The 18314-nt window shown below is 36.9% G+C and overlaps 1 protein-coding gene across 1 annotated transcript in view; it reads left to right on the forward strand.

The window, feature by feature from the left end:
- Positions 1-17890, forward strand: part of LOC311071753 (uncharacterized protein) — a gene marked incomplete at both ends in the record, with an annotated part of 31236 nt that extends 13346 nt beyond the window's left edge. The window contains 27 exons of the mRNA XM_084096293.1: positions 94-294; positions 379-500; positions 1413-1641; positions 3009-3145; positions 4404-4556; positions 4789-4882; positions 4965-5173; positions 5427-5538; positions 6308-6357; positions 6475-6651; positions 7126-7243; positions 8982-9144; positions 10311-10449; positions 11176-11323; positions 11453-11548; positions 11637-11801; positions 12112-12320; positions 12424-12562; positions 13385-13505; positions 13709-13821; positions 15049-15198; positions 15645-15698; positions 15776-15943; positions 16114-16266; positions 16789-16923; positions 17020-17172; positions 17669-17890. Of these exons, the coding sequence (XP_083952419.1) occupies positions 94-294; positions 379-500; positions 1413-1641; positions 3009-3145; positions 4404-4556; positions 4789-4882; positions 4965-5173; positions 5427-5538; positions 6308-6357; positions 6475-6651; positions 7126-7243; positions 8982-9144; positions 10311-10449; positions 11176-11323; positions 11453-11548; positions 11637-11801; positions 12112-12320; positions 12424-12562; positions 13385-13505; positions 13709-13821; positions 15049-15198; positions 15645-15698; positions 15776-15943; positions 16114-16266; positions 16789-16923; positions 17020-17172; positions 17669-17890 (3930 nt within the window). The remainder of the gene's footprint in view (positions 1-93; positions 295-378; positions 501-1412; positions 1642-3008; positions 3146-4403; positions 4557-4788; positions 4883-4964; positions 5174-5426; positions 5539-6307; positions 6358-6474; positions 6652-7125; positions 7244-8981; positions 9145-10310; positions 10450-11175; positions 11324-11452; positions 11549-11636; positions 11802-12111; positions 12321-12423; positions 12563-13384; positions 13506-13708; positions 13822-15048; positions 15199-15644; positions 15699-15775; positions 15944-16113; positions 16267-16788; positions 16924-17019; positions 17173-17668) is intronic.
- Positions 17891-18314: the final 424 nt, after the last annotated feature.

The following is an 18314-nucleotide window of genomic DNA, read 5'->3' on the forward strand; positions in this document are numbered from 1 at the left end:
TAAAATTAGAATTATATATTTCTTTCAAATTACTTCCCCAAACTTTTGAACAGAAGTGCATGTCAATGATAAAATGCCGTCTTGTATTTACAGCTCTTGAATTGCTATTTGGAGGCGTATCAGCATGTCACAGATCCAGAGGAACAGTTCAGATTGGCTCAGGTCATCACAGATGTCATGCACAGAAGGCCACAGATTGATTTTACTGCTGGATATTTTGTTCGAGCTTACAGGGACACGATCGTCTGCCTCCACAGCCACCAACAGCTTATCAAACTAGTGCTGAACAACCATGTAACCAAGCATTTGCTGTTTAATCATGTTTAGCCCACCTAAAATGTCAGACTATTTTATTCTCTGATGTTTCCTGAACGTTAGATTGATGAGCAGCGGCAGTATCTCGAGAGAATATGGAGGGAGGGACAGAATGGTTGTCCTAGTGAATACGGCCTGCCACCAAACTGCATCCCTAAACATTTGGTATCAGTCGGTGGAAGCAGGTAAAGATTAAAATAATCAATCGTAAATTCAGCATAACTCAAATTAACTGTTTACTTTAGTAAAGAGGACCTATTATGCTTTTTGTTTTTACATTTTCAACTTTCTTTAGTGTGTAATGTTTCTGTTTGAGCATGAAAACAGTCTGCAAAGTTACAAAGCACAAAAGTCACTCCAAAAGGAGTTATTGCTATATCAGTAAGCACTGTTTCTGAACTTCCTGATTGTAGTCTTGAGTTTTCATCTGGGAAAGTATGTCACGATATTCCTCATTTAAAGAATTCGCAAAATAAATGAGGTGAGGCCTGGTTGAGTAAGTTAGTAGTGTGTTGAAACTCACAGTTATGGTAAGGGGCGGGACATTTCTGAAACACGCTGGAAGCGGTTGACCAATCACAACACACTGGTCCAGCCGACCAATCAGAGAGCATATTGCCCTTTTCAGGAGGAGGGGCTTCATAGAGACCGAAACTAAACAGAGTGTTTCTGACAGACTGGGAAGAGAGGTGCTGCTACAATATAAAATATGTGACAAACCATGTTTTCAACATCTAAGCATGAAAACCGATTCTAATAACCGATTCTTATTTAGCACAGTACTTGTAATTCCTGTACTTTAAATAATTGAGCGTGACGCTAGCAATGCCAAATTCATGTGTTTGATTCCCATTTGATTGCATTTGATTGGGAATGCAATGTAAGTACAGTGGATAAAATCATCTGCCAAATGCATACTTCTAAATATAAATGACTGCATGTAATGGATAAATGCAGACCTTTTATTCTTGTTAAATATGATATCACATTAAGGGATGCATCACAAAATGAATTGCAAATCTTATTTTAAATCTAAATCTAAAAGCATAAAAGGCAAAACACTTGTTTTAGGGTGTGTCTTTGTGCCTTCTTTGCAGGCCTTCTTTGAAGAGTGTGTATTTTTTAGAGATACACCCCTCATTGTGTTTGGCGTCTCGGCTGTACGAGGATCTTGAGCGGTCCTGTACTGAACTATTTGAGCTGCACAGAGCGAAAACACCATCTCAGAGAGTCAACCTTGAGCAAAGGCTCTTGAAAACGGCCCTGCATCGTTGGCACATGCTTGCAGCTCCTGGCACCACCTACAGTTCTCAGATCCAGAGAGACGTATGTGTCTTTTTTTTGTGCTCCAAATAAGCTGAGATGCCACTGTCAAACTTGCTGTAACGTTTAGGGGGGAAATAAAAGGAAAAGTGCTTTATTAATCTTAATGTATTAATGAGAGAAATTTCAGTACAGCATCAGCCAGACACAGCTTCTGTTTTATTTAAAGAGGGTCATGAATTGAGAAATAAAATTTTCCATGATCTTTTGACGCATAAGAGGTCATTGTACTATTAAAAATATCCTGCAAGTTTCAGAACTCAAAACTTCCTTGTTAGTCCAAAAACAGCTTTTATTGAAACCAATCTGCTCAAACGACTCGTTTTACATTTTGTATCAGTATGATGTATGTCATAGTGCGACGAAAGACCGCCTCTGCAGAAGATCAACGCCTACTTCCACATCATTGCCTCTTTAGCCCCGCCCACCACTTCATGGATGTCATGTAGTAAATACGAGACAGACGCAAACACAGGATTTCTCACGCAACAATTTTTTTTTTAACATGTGTCACTATTGCCTTGTTTGTTACAGATCGTTTGAAATGTATTCACTTTACTGAAAAGTATGAACAATGAATATAAGAAGCGATGGTCATTAATTCATATTTTGTTATCATTTGTCAACTATAACTGTGGTAACTCCAAGTACTTTAACTTTATTTGCCATATAAATTGGTAAATGTTTCAACTATGTAACTATGTAAACACATTCTGTAGCGTCTTCGTTTCAATACTAAAATAATGTTATAATATACAATACTATCTCAAAAATACATAAGGAATAAATATAAATATAGATAATTAATTACCAAGATGTCGCAGCCTTGGTATTTGAGGTGTAGGTTTGTCTTCTGATTCAGGGTCAGACTCTGGCTCAATGTATAGCGAACATCGGAAGTTTTCAAAACAATTCTACAAGTGTGATGGCGGGGACGTTGAAAATTATTTTAATGTGCAAAACTAACTCAATCATAGCAATGGGCGTTTACTTTCAAGTCTTGAAAATTACGCCTATCAAAACAAGAGTGTTTCAAAGAGAGGGTCAAAAATAGCCTAATCTAAATCAGGATGTTTTTGTTGTAAAAATTTTGCTAACATTATAAGTGGACCTTATAATGAACATTCACATTTATTTTTTAAAATGCAGTTCATGACCTCCTTTAAGAGTATGCAGTGATTAACATTTTGAGCAGTAGTATTCAACATTGATGTCGCACTTTCAATCCAGCAAGTGGCATCTATTTATCAACTAACAAAGAAATAAATAAGGTTGTTCTGCATTATTTATCCAATTTTGTGTTAAATGTTCATTTGTTCATTCATCCTTTAAGAGGTGCCTGATACAGTCAGTGTTCTGTATTGTTTCAGTTGTTCTCAGATGGGTTCATGGAAGATCCTGTTCTGGTCAGAGAGCTGGGAATGTCCGTTGTGAGATCTTCCGAGGAACAGGAGAGGAAACAAGGCAAAGACAGACAGTTGTTCATGCTGAAGATGTTCTGCACATTGTTAGAGCTCGTCACACTCCGCCACCGCATCATTGAATCAGCTTCAGAAACTGAACACCTGTCCCAGTTGAGTTGGAAAGCAATATTGCTGAGCAGTTAAAATTTTCCTTGATTTTTTTCCTTGATTCCTTGAAACTTGGATGCAAAAATGGTTCATTACTTAATTTCCACAATGAAGGATGGGGCAGAAATAGCTTAAGCCGGTTTGGCAGAAATTACAGCATGCAAATCGACTGTTTAATTATTCATTAGTCAGAGAGGGTGGAAAATGATCATGAAAAATCTAATCATGTTTTTGGAACATAAGTGGACCTCAGTGAGGAAAAAAGATGAAAAATGTATAATGTGGCTTGTTGCATTTTGAGATTATTTTCATGACAGTTAAACCTATAAATATATATAATATATAAATATATATTAGTGCTCCTAAAAATGACTAAATAATTGCATATTTTTCATCATATCAACCTTAATGTTTTTTATATATTTTTATATTGCTATACTTTCACATTGAATCTCCAAAGTAATGTAAAAACAACATAAAGATGATAGATGTGAAATATTTTTAATGCCATTTTTTCACTAAGCACTCTGAATCACTGATACTGCACTGATAGTGATCACAGTATATTGATGTCTCTATTAAATTGATTTTTTTCCTCAATATTATCCATTAATTGTAGCCATTAAACGTTATGGTAAAATTGAAAGCTATCAATTGTAACATTTAATAGGCTATAAAAAATAACAACTTTTAATTTAAGTGAACTTAAAACATTCTTCACATAATCCCATTGTAATAAATGTCACATTTAGCTGTACCTTTAATATATCAGTGGTCAATGCTAAGGATTTTTTCTACCGGTTCAGATTTTTACCTACCCTGCTAAAATGCACAAAAAAGTTAAGTTATTGTTTTCATTGTTTTTGACCCATGTAACCTTGTAAACAGCACTTTTTAGGTTTAACCGGTAAATATACAGAAATTGAATAATCAAACACTGGATAAATTATAAATTGAATATAGATTAATCCTTATTAAAGCTTAATATAGTTATTCAGTCAAGAGCAGTGCTCGTTTAGGGTGTTTGTTCACAGACAGTGAATATGTATATATACACACACACACAATTATATTTTATACAATTACATATTTTTTTGCTGCCTTTAATCTTTCCTTCAAATGATGACTGAAAAAACAGCTGAAATGATCTAACTCTCAGCTGAATGTCTTTTTCTTTCTGTCATGTCGCTCTAGATTATATAAATCAGTGGCCAGAGTGATGGGCTTTGATGATGTTCATTTGTACATGCGGCCGGTGCAGTTTGAGTTTGCTGTGAGGAAAGAGACTCCAAAACAACTTCCCTTGTTCATCACCGCCCTCCAGGACGACAAACAGAATGCGGACAGGTAAAAGTCTGCAGGACCAATATTGACCTGTCATGCAGATTATCAGAATCTGTTGTAGTGTGTTTATAAGGTTTGTTGCTGCCTAAATGCTGTAATTAGTGATAGCTTTTAAGGTTTGTATATCTATTACTATTTCTCAATATATCAAATTATAAGTCCTCTTGCACCATTGGTTCCGAATGTGTAAAATCTAGTTGATTTTAGTTTATCCCATTCCCTTCCTGTTTCATAGGTTTGTCCCAAACAGCCTGCCTCTGTGTGTTCAGGAACTTGATGAGAGTCATATGGGCAAATTTAGCTTTCAATCTAACGAAGCAGTTCTACAGGTAATCACATGATTTATAATTGTTATGCACATTATTTTTGTTCAGCATATGAATCATTTGACTCTTTGTCTCTGTGCATCAGCTCATGAATCAGTCCAGCTTGGAGAACCTGCATGTGGTTCTGGTGTGTCAGGTGGTTCAGAAGAATGCTCTGATTGGAGCGCTTAAACAAGCGTCCTTGTGCTATAGGATAGAGAAGCTGGATCAGTCCTTAGATACAGACCTGCCATTGCAGCATGAGGGATCGACTTCCTCTGAAACCAGGAGACGTGCCTTTGCTACTAGAAACAGGTCTACATGCATGAAGAAAATTAAACTTTTCAGAAAGATTTTAGTGTCGATTTAATGCAAAAGATATTCTGATTTTAAATACTTTACAGTGTTTTATGCTCGTATATGTTTTTCTGCCTTTAATTTATGTTAATTGAAATAAACAGAAATCACTGTTCTTACAGTTCTTATTTATATTCTTAATAGAAAATACAATGCAATGGTTTGTGAGATTCACCCATATGTAAAATGTGAAATGTTTGTTGTAATTCAGGCTTGCAGGTGCTTTTGTGTCCATTCAGCTGGAGAAAGTGGGAGTTCGAGATGAAATGCTGAATGCATTTATAAAGAAGAAAGAACAGACGAGTTCGCTGAAGCTAAGCTCTGTATGTAAGCATTAGAGCTGCACGATTAATTGTTAATAATTACAATCTCGATTCAAACACCCACACGATCTTATTCCTAAATGACAACGCTTTGTCTGTGTCTATTAAACCTTTGACAAACCTGTGTTGAATTAAACCTGTGTTTGCACTGCAGCTGAACCAGAGAGAGTTGTCATGTATCAAACAGCTTCACAAACAGTATTTTCAACCACACAGTATTATTATTTCCATGGTAGAAATATTCAAATTATCACAGAATTACTGCCATAAAAGTTTTTAGTTTGGATATAAACACTGAGGTATATGGTAGCAAACAGAATAAAGTAAACCCCCTTTTGAAAGTAACTTAAAAAAATAAATAAATATCAATTACATAGTTACACCAGTAGATGGCGACCAGTGGCTGATAAAAAATGTGTTTGTCATTGAATCATTCGTTCAAGAGATTCGTTGACAAACGCTGATTCATCCAGTTATGAAACAAGTCAAGTCTTTGAGTAAGTCATTGAATCATTCATTCAAACCATTTTTTTTATATATATATATTTAAATATTCTGTAGCAATTAACATTTTGTCAGAACCTCTAGTAAATTGCATGTTATTTTGTCTACTCAGAATTGTGGGAGAATCATGATCTCTATTTAAAACAAAAAAAAACATGATTCTCTATCCAGAATCGTGCAGCTCTAGTAAGCGTTAAGAGAAAACTGATATTAATTTCTCAATTAAATGGAAATGTTCCTTATTCCTTCATTCTTCTCTCAAAAGGAAGAAGTGTCCAGGATCAAGAGGAAACTGATTCTGGAGTTCTGTCACAAGTAGGCTTCGTCACAGAATTATGTTTCCCACATTTTATTTTCTATAAAAGGAGGAAATGACCCCAAATCTTTATATTACAGTGTTCTTTGCTCTAGGACTGGTTATGTCTCTTTCAGATTTAACATGCGAATGTCACAGAGTTGTGTCCGAGGGCAGGTGGTTGCTCTTTGCCACAGTTTCACTTCACTGCTCCACGAGGTGCCACATATCCGCGACAATCACTTTGTGATGGGAACACCCAACGAAACCAGATCAGACGTGCAGTCAGAGGACAGATTGTGTCCTGATCCAAGGTGAAGCATATAGAAGAAAATACATACAAAGAGTTCCAGTTTAATGTGATGTTGAATCTTAGACGAACGATTTAGACAACGAATTCATGTGCTTAATGAGCTTCAAAACCTTTTGAGCTTTTAAACATTTTGATCATTTGGCTTTTGCTTAAATGCTTGAACATTTAGTTTTGTAGACAAATAAATTGTTTAACAAGTAATTTTGTTAATGTATGAGTTGGGCTGAATAGTGAATGATAAACAATTAAGTGTCAAAGGATGTCAAAATGACAAACAGTGGTAACTATTAAGAAACAAAAATAAAACGTAAATGTATATTTCATAGTTTTGATGGATTTCGTATCATAAAAAATTTGGAAAATGCATGCAAAACTAAATGCACAAATAAATACCTAAATGCATAAATAAATATATAGTCATTTCTTTTCACAATGTAAATGCCTTTCTAAATCAAAACTGCTTCTGGCTGTTCAGGACATTTCAGCCTCGTCCCAGAAGACTGTTAACAGCCGATGGAAAGACTCTAGTGAACCTGTGGTTCATCCCTCATTATACAGAAGTGCTGCTCATGTTCAGAACTCTGGAGGAGAAGGTGAGAAATGCATCTGTGACTAATAAACATGGCATAGTGTCCCATTTCTCATTAAAACACAGGGGCCCCAAAAAGTGTTTGCATATTTAAAGTTGAAGTATGTATTTTTATGATAAAAAAAAAAAAATGACATTCCCTTAACCCAGTTTATTGTTCATTGACTGCTATTAGTTTGCCATCCATGGGTTTATCCCCCCCCAAAATTGTAAACATTGAGCCTCCCATGCACCATCAGAACATTGAGAGTTTGGGGCATGTAGCAGGCGGAGCCAGAGGGTGTTTAGCTGGTGTGGGACCACGACTGATGTGTGTCACATGAGAAAGATTCAGCTCCGGTTACAGAATTGCCAGCAAATATTTAAAGATTAAACAGGTCATGAACAAGTCAAAGAGAAACAAAGCATTGCAATACTGTCCGCTACAATGGATGCTTCAATACATCATCATCGTGCACCCACTGAATACCAGTTTATAATGTTTACTTTGACGTGTCCAGTGTTGAGGTAGAGAGCCTTAAACAGTTGCAGATATGTACGTTGGATGGGTTTATTATAAGTGAGATGCTTGCATTCGCTCTATATAGAGTTTTAGTCTACTTTACTTACTCAGGACACATAGCAACACAGCTACAAATATTTCTAAGATGTTGGACCTTTTATTGAGAGTAGCCTAATTTGACCTGTTGAGTCATGCCTTCACAAGCACCTAAGAGTTGTGTTTGTAGTGTTTGAGTTGGGGGAAGCGTGACGCGTTTGCAAAATAAGCTGTATTTTTGTAATTCCGCTAGTACCACTAGTGTCGCGGAAACTACATACTTTACCTTTACACCACAACTTAAAGTATAACTATAGATTATACTTCCACATTTTTGTATCCCCGCCCACGGACAGTCAGATCAGCAGAGGGTTATTAACAGAGCAGTTATTGTAAGGGTAGATTTATCACTGAAAATGTTATCATACTATGTCTAGTCTTTAAACAGCATTATGGTCAAATTGAACACTATGGCAACAGCTTTCTTACCTGCATGCGACTGTCGACTTATTTTTGGATTCCACACGTCAGTTCTGCCTCTAACCCGAAAAAGAGCGCAGTCAACCACGGACACAAGGATCAACTCAAAAATGGCCTTTCAATAAACTTGTTTCAGGCTTAGTTGGTTTACAGTGTGTTGACATCCATTCCATTCAATTTTACATGATTAGAACAGCTTTCCAACAGATGAACTTAGTTTGAAGTTAGATAAGTGACTTGAAACAGTAGTTAGCCATTTCAGTAGAAAAAGTTTCCTTAAATTCAAATTAGGTTGATAACCTTCAGAAATCAGAATAAAATACCTGATTATAATCAAACATTTGACATCCTATGCATTAACACATGTATACACTCTTTTAAGTACACATATGAACCATATGCACTCTAATGCAACAATATCATACACAATATAAGCTATAAATATCTCTTATGGTTCAAATAACACACAAGATGGCATTTATCTGAATATAAATTGGCAATTAAGCTTGTTCAAACACTGTCACCTTACCAGCAGCGTCTCGGGTTGACTAATCACTGATGTGCATCCGATTTCTGTCATCCTCATACACTCATAACTCTTTTCAGCCACGTAATCCTTTCCTCAGAAGAGACATTGTGCAATTGTACACTCATCGTGCAGGCTGCTTAATGTGTTTGAATCAGCCGGTGTTTTTTAACGGATGTATGGATGTTCTTGTTACAGGAATGTCACCAGGCTCTTCAGAACACACTGCAGATTATTTCAGCTCTTCATGACATTGTCTATTACCTGGTGAGCTTTGCTCGACTGGGGAATCCAAACACTTCCTTCAGTCCCGACAGCGCTCAGAGGCTCACAGCGGACTGGGGCGGCTTAGAGAGCATCGGTATATGATAATTCTGTAAAACAAACAGTGGTGTGGCTCATATTCAGCTTAAAGGGGTCCTATTATGCTTTTTCACTTTTTCAACTTTAGTTAGTGTGTAATTTTTCTGTTTGAGCATTAAAAAAATCTGCAAGGTTACAAAGGTCAATGTCGACTCCAAAGGGAGATATTTTATTTAACAGAATCCCCTTTCCAAGAACTACAACGAATGGCTCGTTTGGACTACTATGCGGTTTTCTGGGTCTTATGAAGTCACAATGTTACTCATTTAAATAACCCACGCCTTTGGAATACACAAAAAAGGGGACGAGGCCTGGCTGAGCTGCATTAGAGAAGACAGTGATGTCGTTGCTATGTCAAAGAAACACTGTTTGTTTTGACCTTCCTAAGGCTGACAAACGGTTACATTTTATTTTAAACATTGTTCCTGAACATTCAAACCCCAATGTTTATCTGCTCTGCACATTTTATGGAGAACAGCTTGTTTTCTGTTGCTTTTGTAAGCTCTTGCTTTTGTAAGATGGGTCAACACTCCCTAGGAAAATTAACCATGGTTTTGTGATCGATTACTGTTTGTATAACCATAGTTTTCCGACAAATATCACAATTAAATGGCGGATAACATTGTATTTATAATGTATAAGAAAATAACAAGAAACATACCACTCTGAATCGTCCTGTGAAATCCGTGCTTGTGTCTGTGCATGAAATCCGTTCTGCACGATCCTCTTGTTAACATTGTCAGGGTCTGAATCAGACGTGAATTGGTTTGAAATTGACACCATCCGTATTCATATTTAAACTAGAGCTGAACTCGCAGTGATGGAGGGGCGGGGCATTTCCCAAACATGATTGTGCCAATCACAACACACTAGGCCAACACACTTGAAACCAAAAACTAAACTGCGCGTTCGAGACAGATTGGGGAGAGAGGTGCTATAATAATGTAAAATATGTGAAAAATAATGTGTTTTTTTGACCAATCAAGCATGAAAACATGTACAACTACACCCTAATTCTAAACATTCTAGTACACCCCAAAAACAAAATCAAAACTTTGTTAAAGGGCATAATAGGACCCCTTTAAAATATTCACTGTACAGTTTTTGCTGATATTGTGCGACTTCCAGCCCAGTGTTTCCTTACGCTCTGATGTTTGTCCAAAGGGGCTGAACTGTGGGACGTCCAGCGACAGATTGACTCTCTCTGTGAGCCCAGAAGTTCAGAGAATGTCGGGCGGCTCCTGCAGCTACACAGGGATGTGCTCTTCCTGCGCTTCGATACCGCAGTGCGCTACATGATCAGGTGCTTGTAAATGACAGATTTCACAGCATTAGTCTCAATGGCAAATAATAACCTTTGAGATGATGTAGAGGAGAACTTTTGTGAAAAATCTTAAAATGCATGTTACTGTCACGTTTTGAGTATTCATGTCTGTTTCTAGGTTGGTTTTAGTTCTGTTCTCTATCAGTTTGTCACCATGGTGTCTGATTTGATTAGAGTTTGAGTTCAGGTGTTTCTAGTTAATTAGTCTCAATTAATTATGTAACTTTTATATTCATGTTGGTTTCATACATTTTTTAAATGTTTTTTTTTTTTTGTGCTTCCACTGAAGTGGTATAACTATAAGGTAAAAAAAATATATATTATAAAATAATATATAATCACATTTGAATGTATACAGTATTATTATTACAAAAACATTTAAAAAAAAATTCAAGGTAAAATTATTTGTAAAAATATATTAACATTAGTTGTCTTTTGCAGGTTTTTTCATATGACAACCTGAATTAACCTTTTAAAACACTACCCCCCCCCCCCCCCCCCCCCCCCCCACTTATTTTAGTGTCATTGAGATACATAGTTTTTATTTTTATATTTCCTTTTACATTTTAATTTGAAAGTTTTAGTAATTTTGTTGTGTGTTTTTGTCTTTTTTATGTTTTATTTTTAAAATGTCGGTATAGTTTTTGTTTTTATAAAGTTAAACCAAATGAAAACGCAGTATTTCCATTCTTGTCTCTTCACAAGGGAGGCGTTCCTCTCCTCTGGAAACCTCTCGGCCTATCAGAGCGTGAGTGAAAACATGAGCCACGCCCTCCCTATCATGAGTGACAGCGCGCTGAGAGGAGCCAGTTTCCTCCCTGTTCCTCAGCCATTAGATCCGGCCTGCCTTCTGGTGAGAGACCACCAGGCCTGTCCAGCATCTACATGCTCATCCTTCACTAGTGTTTAAAAGCATCACAGAATGTACTTCATGAAGCTGGTTGATTCCAGCAGGTTCTGCTTATTTTACATGTGGTTTCAGGCCCAAAAATGGTATCCATGGAGATCTTTTCTTGCAATCCATGGATCGCACCCTTTCATCATATGGGACGTCTCGCAGATTGAGCATTGCATGCAGGTGTGTAACTTTGCAAATGCTTTTTGTTTTTTAGTCTTCATCTGTTTTATTAGCATTAGGATCATGCAATCCTTTGGTTTTTTTGTAGCTCTGCCTCTGTGATCTGAATGACCGCTGTAGAATGGAGGCTAATGGGGCGATACTGGGCGTATCTTTGATCATTGATGATGTGCTCAGTAGTGGAAGAGATGCAGCGCCCCTCCGGCTACAGACCACAGGAGACCCCGACATCACCGCGACGTCTGATAGAGAAGTACTTCAGAAATTGAAATGAAGCCAAACGCTACAAGAAGTTAATTTGGAATGAAAGGAAGAGAAATTCAAAGCGTGGAGATATTGAGATGTTAATCCTGCATTCATGTTAGCTCAAACAGTAGAGCATGTTTTTAACAACACCAAGGTCATGGGTTTCATTCCCAGGGAATGCATGAGCTAAAATAATGTATACCTTGAATGCAGTGTAATTCACTTTGGATAAAAGCAAATACAGTGATCTATGTATATTCAGTTTGCTCATACATCTCTGTTTGGTGAAGCACATTTATCTCATTGTCATCTTTCAGGTCCTTAATGAAAACATGGAAAATGAGGAGAGAAAAATGGAAGTTGCGTCTAAAACTCAAGACCCCGTACAGTCCCTGATGAACCAACGGGGATTTTTACTGCTCTGGAAGCAGATGGAAGTTTTTAAAGAGAGCTGGACTCAACGACAGATGGGTGTTGAGACAATAAACAGCCCTGCACAGTTTAAACACTTCTCTCAGCTTTACAGGTCATGAACATTTCAGCACTATTTCAAACACTCACTCTTTCATAATAGTTTGTGGTGAAACAAATATGTATGTGTTAACCTGCCCCATGATCTTGTGTTTTAGGGTGGAGATTTACTTTCCCAGCATGCAAGCTCTGGCCCAGCAGATGGAGAAGGAGAAGGAATATGAGATTGTGCTATCTCAGACTCAGTCTGTCCTCCCACCACCTGGAGCAGCAGAAGTTGACGTCAAAGCATGGCAGGTACTGTATGTGAACCAGGGTTATTATCATTTACTAAAACTCAATTTAAGTTGAAATAAAATAAAATGAAATATAAATATTAGATGACAACTGGAAAGGATGTCTTGGCAACTGGAAATAAAATGGAATAAATCTTAAATAAAAATAAATTGAACCTACATAGTAATATAAAAAAAAACTAATAAAAAGGACAAAAGAACATGTATTGTGTACAAAATATTAAAAAAAAAAATGAAAATAAAAAATGAAAAAATAAATACAAGCTAATTCTAAATATTAATAAAAACTATAATAGTATATTATTATAAATTATTATAGTATATAAAGTTGACTCACTAAAATTAATAACTGGAAATGAATTAAAACTTAACTCAATTAAAATGGAAATAAAAATAAACAAACCTCAATAGTAATATATAAATAAAAAAAATGACAAAAGCACAAAATTACTAAAAAGAAAACTGAAAATATTAAAAATATTCATAAAAACTATTAGTATAAGAATTATAAATTGTATATAAAGTTGAAGTACTAAAATTATTAACTATAAATAAAAAATAAAAAATAAAATCTAAATAGTACTATTAAAAAGACCTAATAGTTTGAAACACTGGGATCTATAAAGCAAAGATCTGAACAATCATCAGATTAATATTCTGTGGCTACGAAACCAAACAGCCATGATGCGTTCTTAAAAGTAAAAAAAAATTATACATCCTTAATAGTCAGGCCGCCTTTTGACAGTTCATTGATGTGATTATTTTGATTGATATCTTTGGCATAGTCCACATGAGGCCGGTATGTTTGCTGTGTTTGTTGTAGTTACTGAGACTCTTGGAGATCACGGAGTGTGACATGATCCGAGCGCTTCAGAAGAGGATTAACAGTGAAGTGACTCTGGTGATGTCGGAGCGCTCGCGGCACGACCCGGGACTCCCCACAGGTACACAGCAGCCTCTGCATGAACCCAGAGGAGATCACAGAGCACTATGGGAGGACTGATTCTCCCTGGAGGCTGTCTCTAGAAAGACAATAAACTTCATCACAGCTGTCCTATATTTAGGATATTATAATATTTTCATCTCAACAAAACAGTAGTCCTTTGTTCATCCCAAACTTCTTCTGCTGTCTTCACATGTACTGAAGAACTGTGGAAACGGCCATCAATGAAACACAGTGTCTCTCTAGAGAGACCTCAGATCGTGGAGGATTTCATCCAGCGGTTGATGAACGGTGCTGAGGGTGAGACCGATGGACAGGTAAATATTTCTCACTAAAAACAAAGGTTCCTAATAGGGGCTTTTCACAGCCATGCCATTGAAGAACCATTTTTGTTCCCCAAAAAACCTTTCAGTAAATTCAGTTATTGAAAGAACCATTGATTTCTTAGTGTGAAGAACATTTTAAAGTGCCTCCATTTCAGTTATTTTAAAGGTTCCTAATTTAAAGGTTCTATAATAGGTTTACATGCATCCAAGATCCAAAAACCCTTTAATTTTCTCATAATATACATTGCAGCATCACCTCTTTTCTCACAGTGTCTGAAACGGTTGATAAAGGATCCAGTCTCTCTAAACCCCTACTTTCCGAGAGCCTCCTGTGATCTGATTGGTCAGATGGCCCAGTCTGTTGTGACTGGAGTACAGCTTACAGCATGTGTTGGAAACTAAACGCCCATTACCATTTCTGAATTTCAGCCTTGGAAGATTTCCTCACTAGGCCTGTCGCAATAATTACTATATTGACTTATTGCACGATATATCTTGACATTACCTAAAATTTTTGGTGGCACGATAATTTGCCCATTATGCTTATATAAAAACGAATGTCACCAACATTTTAGGCGATCACGCTGCCTCTGTCATCTCATCTGCTCTTTGTGTTTTATACAGTATAAAACTGTATAAAGTTTTTTTATACAGCACGGCTGTGATTGTGACAGCATCTTCCCGACAATTCGACAACACGCACCCAACTCCTCTAGTTTCAGCTACAACTACAGTGTTTGAGGGCAGGTCAAAGTAAATGTTGTTACTGAGCAGCCAATGAAGACCAAAGGCTGGCATTATGCAAATGTGTTACACACCTACGTAGGTTCATGCAGGAAGTAAGACTTGACTTGCAGATGACTAATTTCAGGCAGTTCAGAATCTATTCTTTCTTTTAGGACTCCATTTGTCGTGCACTTTGATCTTTAAAACTTTGCAGACCTTTTACATTCACAAACAGCTATATTACCCAATACATGAAAGGTAATATCCAAAAAGCATAATGGGGCACTTTAATAATCTAAAGAACACTTTTCTTCTATAAAAAACCTTTTGTGAAATGGAAAGTTTCTAGGGATGTTAAAGGTTCTAAATGGAACCATCAATGCCAATTCAGAACCGTGATTTTAAAGAGTGTAGCGCTATGATAGCGTTGTTCAATCTCATGACCGATATGCCGTGTAATAGTCTGAAATATAAATATGAATTATTTTCTAGGTGACGTTCTCCAGCACTCATCTGCAGGAGTGTTTGACTGAACTGGCTTGTGCTGTAATGAGTCGTGAGCGGAGCGTCTTCCAGAGCTATTCTCAGTTTTATGAGCACATCCTTCAACAGCAGGAACAACTACTCTACCAGAGAGAGCAGGTACGTCTAGAAATTTTGGGGTCGGTACGTTTTTTAAATGTATTTTAAGTCTCTTATGATCACCAAGACTGCATCTATTTGATCAAAATACAGTAAAAACTAATAAATGTAAAATGTTTTAAAATGTAATTTATTCCTGTGATGCCAAGCTGAATTTTCAGCATCATTTCTCCAGACTTCAGTGTCACATGATCCTTCAGAAATCATTCTAATATGCTGATTTGCAGCTCAAAAATAATTTCTTATTATTGGCAATGTTGAAAACAGTCGTTCTGTGGAAACCGTGATACATTTTTTAGGATTCTTTAATGATTAGAAAGTTCAAAAGGCACCTCATTTATTTGAAATAGAAATCTTTTGTAAATCTATTAGTGAAGTGAGAGATTCAGCAGAGCTGCAGCAAGATGCACGTATCTATCTCAACTGTGAACAATCTGTTTCCGCAGGACATTAAAGAACTAGAAGCCGAAGAAATGCAGGCCAGTGACCCCTACAGAAAGGTAAACTCGTGTTTGTGCATATAGTACCATATAGCATATAGTAACTCTGCATGACCAGTAAACATGTCTAATCTCAGGTGGCGGACGTGTGTCGGGGGATGATGATTGACATCACCGCTCTGCGTGCCAGAGTAAGTCAGCTGGAGGAGGAGAAGAGAAGCTTAGGTCAACATCTCAACCTCAAACACAGAGAACGCTATGACACGCTGGTCCGCCAGCTCTTTTCCTCAAGTGTTCTTTTGAAGGTGTGTAAGCCTGATCTGAAGACCCCATCAAATGCTCAGACATGCATAGGTTTCAGTGTTGACATATGGACTAAATCCATTTAAGTTTGATTTTTTTATTTCATAAAATCATTAAAACATGCAATGGTTTGTGTGACGTCAGCTGGCTCAACTCTCTGTGCCGCCCACAGTCACGTCTTGACAAATACCACATGAATATGGACCAAGATGTGCGACAGCTGGTGAGCAGCGTGAGGAAGGAAGGCGTGGACAGAATCATCAAACTGAAAAATAAATTGTCCTCCACTAATGATAATGAGACCCTCATTCACACACTTCAGGAGGTGAACTGCTAGAATGAGCTTTGTTATAAAGGAGTAGTTGTTGGTGTATCTATCTATCTATATATGATCATATTTTCTTGCCATTACTGTAATGTGAAAAAATATCACTTTAAATTGTATATATATAAAGTACAGTTGGAAATATAATGGTATGTTTTGTAATTGGGCAATGTTCTGCTCGGTTTGGCCATTCATGTGGACATGAGATGAGTTATTGTGTAAAACCGAAGTTAGATGATCTACTTCACAGTAGTAGATTGTTCTGAAAAAAGAGCTTGCTACTTATTATTATAATAATTATATAATTATTTACATTACAGTAATGTTATGTTGGGGGAAATGTGCTTAATTGTCATGAAAGTAATGTTGATATGCAGAAAATCTAAATTGGTCTGTATAAAATCGGTTTGTTTTCTTTGTGCAAAATATCATTTCCAATTTTTGTCTGATTTTTAGGGTGAAATGTGACTTGGAACGTTCTTTGCGACATTGATCCTACAGTATTATCTTTGTTTTATTCAGAAAGAGGTATTAGAAGATCTTCATGCAGAGAATAGCAAGCTGGCTGGGCTTCTGTGTAAACTGAGAACCTTTAGCCACTGGAGGCTGGTGGTCGGTCAGGAGAAACTGCAAAAAGAGCTGCTGCAGTGGCAACTGGTATTAATAACATGTTTAATAATCCCAGGCATTGCTTCATCGTTTCTCCTCCTCTTTTGCCTGTAGTAATGCTGAATGTTGCTCCTGTGTGTCCAGAATGAGGTGTCATGTAAAACTGAAGCACTTAAATTGAAGATGATCTCAGAGCAGCAGGAGATTGTTCAGAAACAAGAGCTTGATGCTGTGAAGGAGGCCATGCTACAGTGTAAGAGTGACTATGAGCAGATCAGGAGACAGATCATTCAGCAGGTACGACCCTGAGGCTTCTCATCTACATGTCCATTCTTTGGTGAAGACAAAGACAGGTATCTGAAATATACTGTAATTATGATGCTTCCAGAGTGATGTGGATTAAAAATGAACTTAGTTATGATTTCAGTCCAGGATTTTAAAAAGTACTGAGAAATTATACTTAAGTTAAAGTATAGTTACAAATAGTTTACTCAGTTAAAAAAAGTCTAAGTACCTACCCCCCCAGATAAAAATGTAAATGTGTACCTTGAATGCAAAGGTGCTTTGGAAAAAGGGTCTGCTAAATGTAAAATGTTATGAGAAACAATTTAAGTCTAAATTAAGTCATGTAGACTTAAGTCTACATGATATTGTAATGAAGTAAAACGTATTATTTTTATCTTGTAAATGTAAAAGTTCAAGTATTCTGTCTTAACAGAACTCAAGCGAAGTACAGATTCCACAGCATAATACTAAGTCTAGTAGTGAAGTATAGTAGACTCCTCTGTTTCAGTCTCAGAAGCTGCAGGACGTGGAGCATCGCTTTACACAAGACGCACAAAGCCGACAGGAGCTGGAGAGCCTGAAGAGGCAGAGCCTGGAGCAGCTGCAGGAAGACGTGGAGGACAGAGACAGTCAACTCAGGACTCTGAGCGCACAACTCGAGAAACACAGCAAAGAGACGGAGCTACGGCAACAGCGCAGACACAAGCAAATCAAACAAGCGAGTCCATAAAACCAACTTCACCGTTTCATCATCAAAATGAAACCATTTAAAATATTGTTAAAGTCTTGATTGTAAAAGAGCACTCTTAGAAAAAGGTTCAATGGGGTTCTACCCAGACAGCAACATAGAGTCGATCTTCCACACGTGCCAGATGTGGGCCGGATCTGGGCCGACACCATGTTGCTGTCTGGGTATATAGGACTCACCCTAGGGTTCTTGAGATAGTTTTAAAGAACCTTTTATGCCAAAAAGGCTCTCTATAAAGAGAAATGTCTTAAATGATTGCATGTTTAAAGGGTTATTTATTTATTTATTTTTCTAATTGGTGTTTACAATCCAATGAATTCAAACAAATTAAAAATGAATTAAAACTAAATTCATAAAATGATCCCATGATGGGAACCCCTAAAAAGTTATATATACTGTATGAAGT

Source organism: Abramis brama, assembly GCF_963993115.1.
Source record: "Abramis brama genome assembly, chromosome: 21".
NCBI classification, from domain to species: Eukaryota; Metazoa; Chordata; class Actinopteri; order Cypriniformes; family Leuciscidae; genus Abramis; species Abramis brama.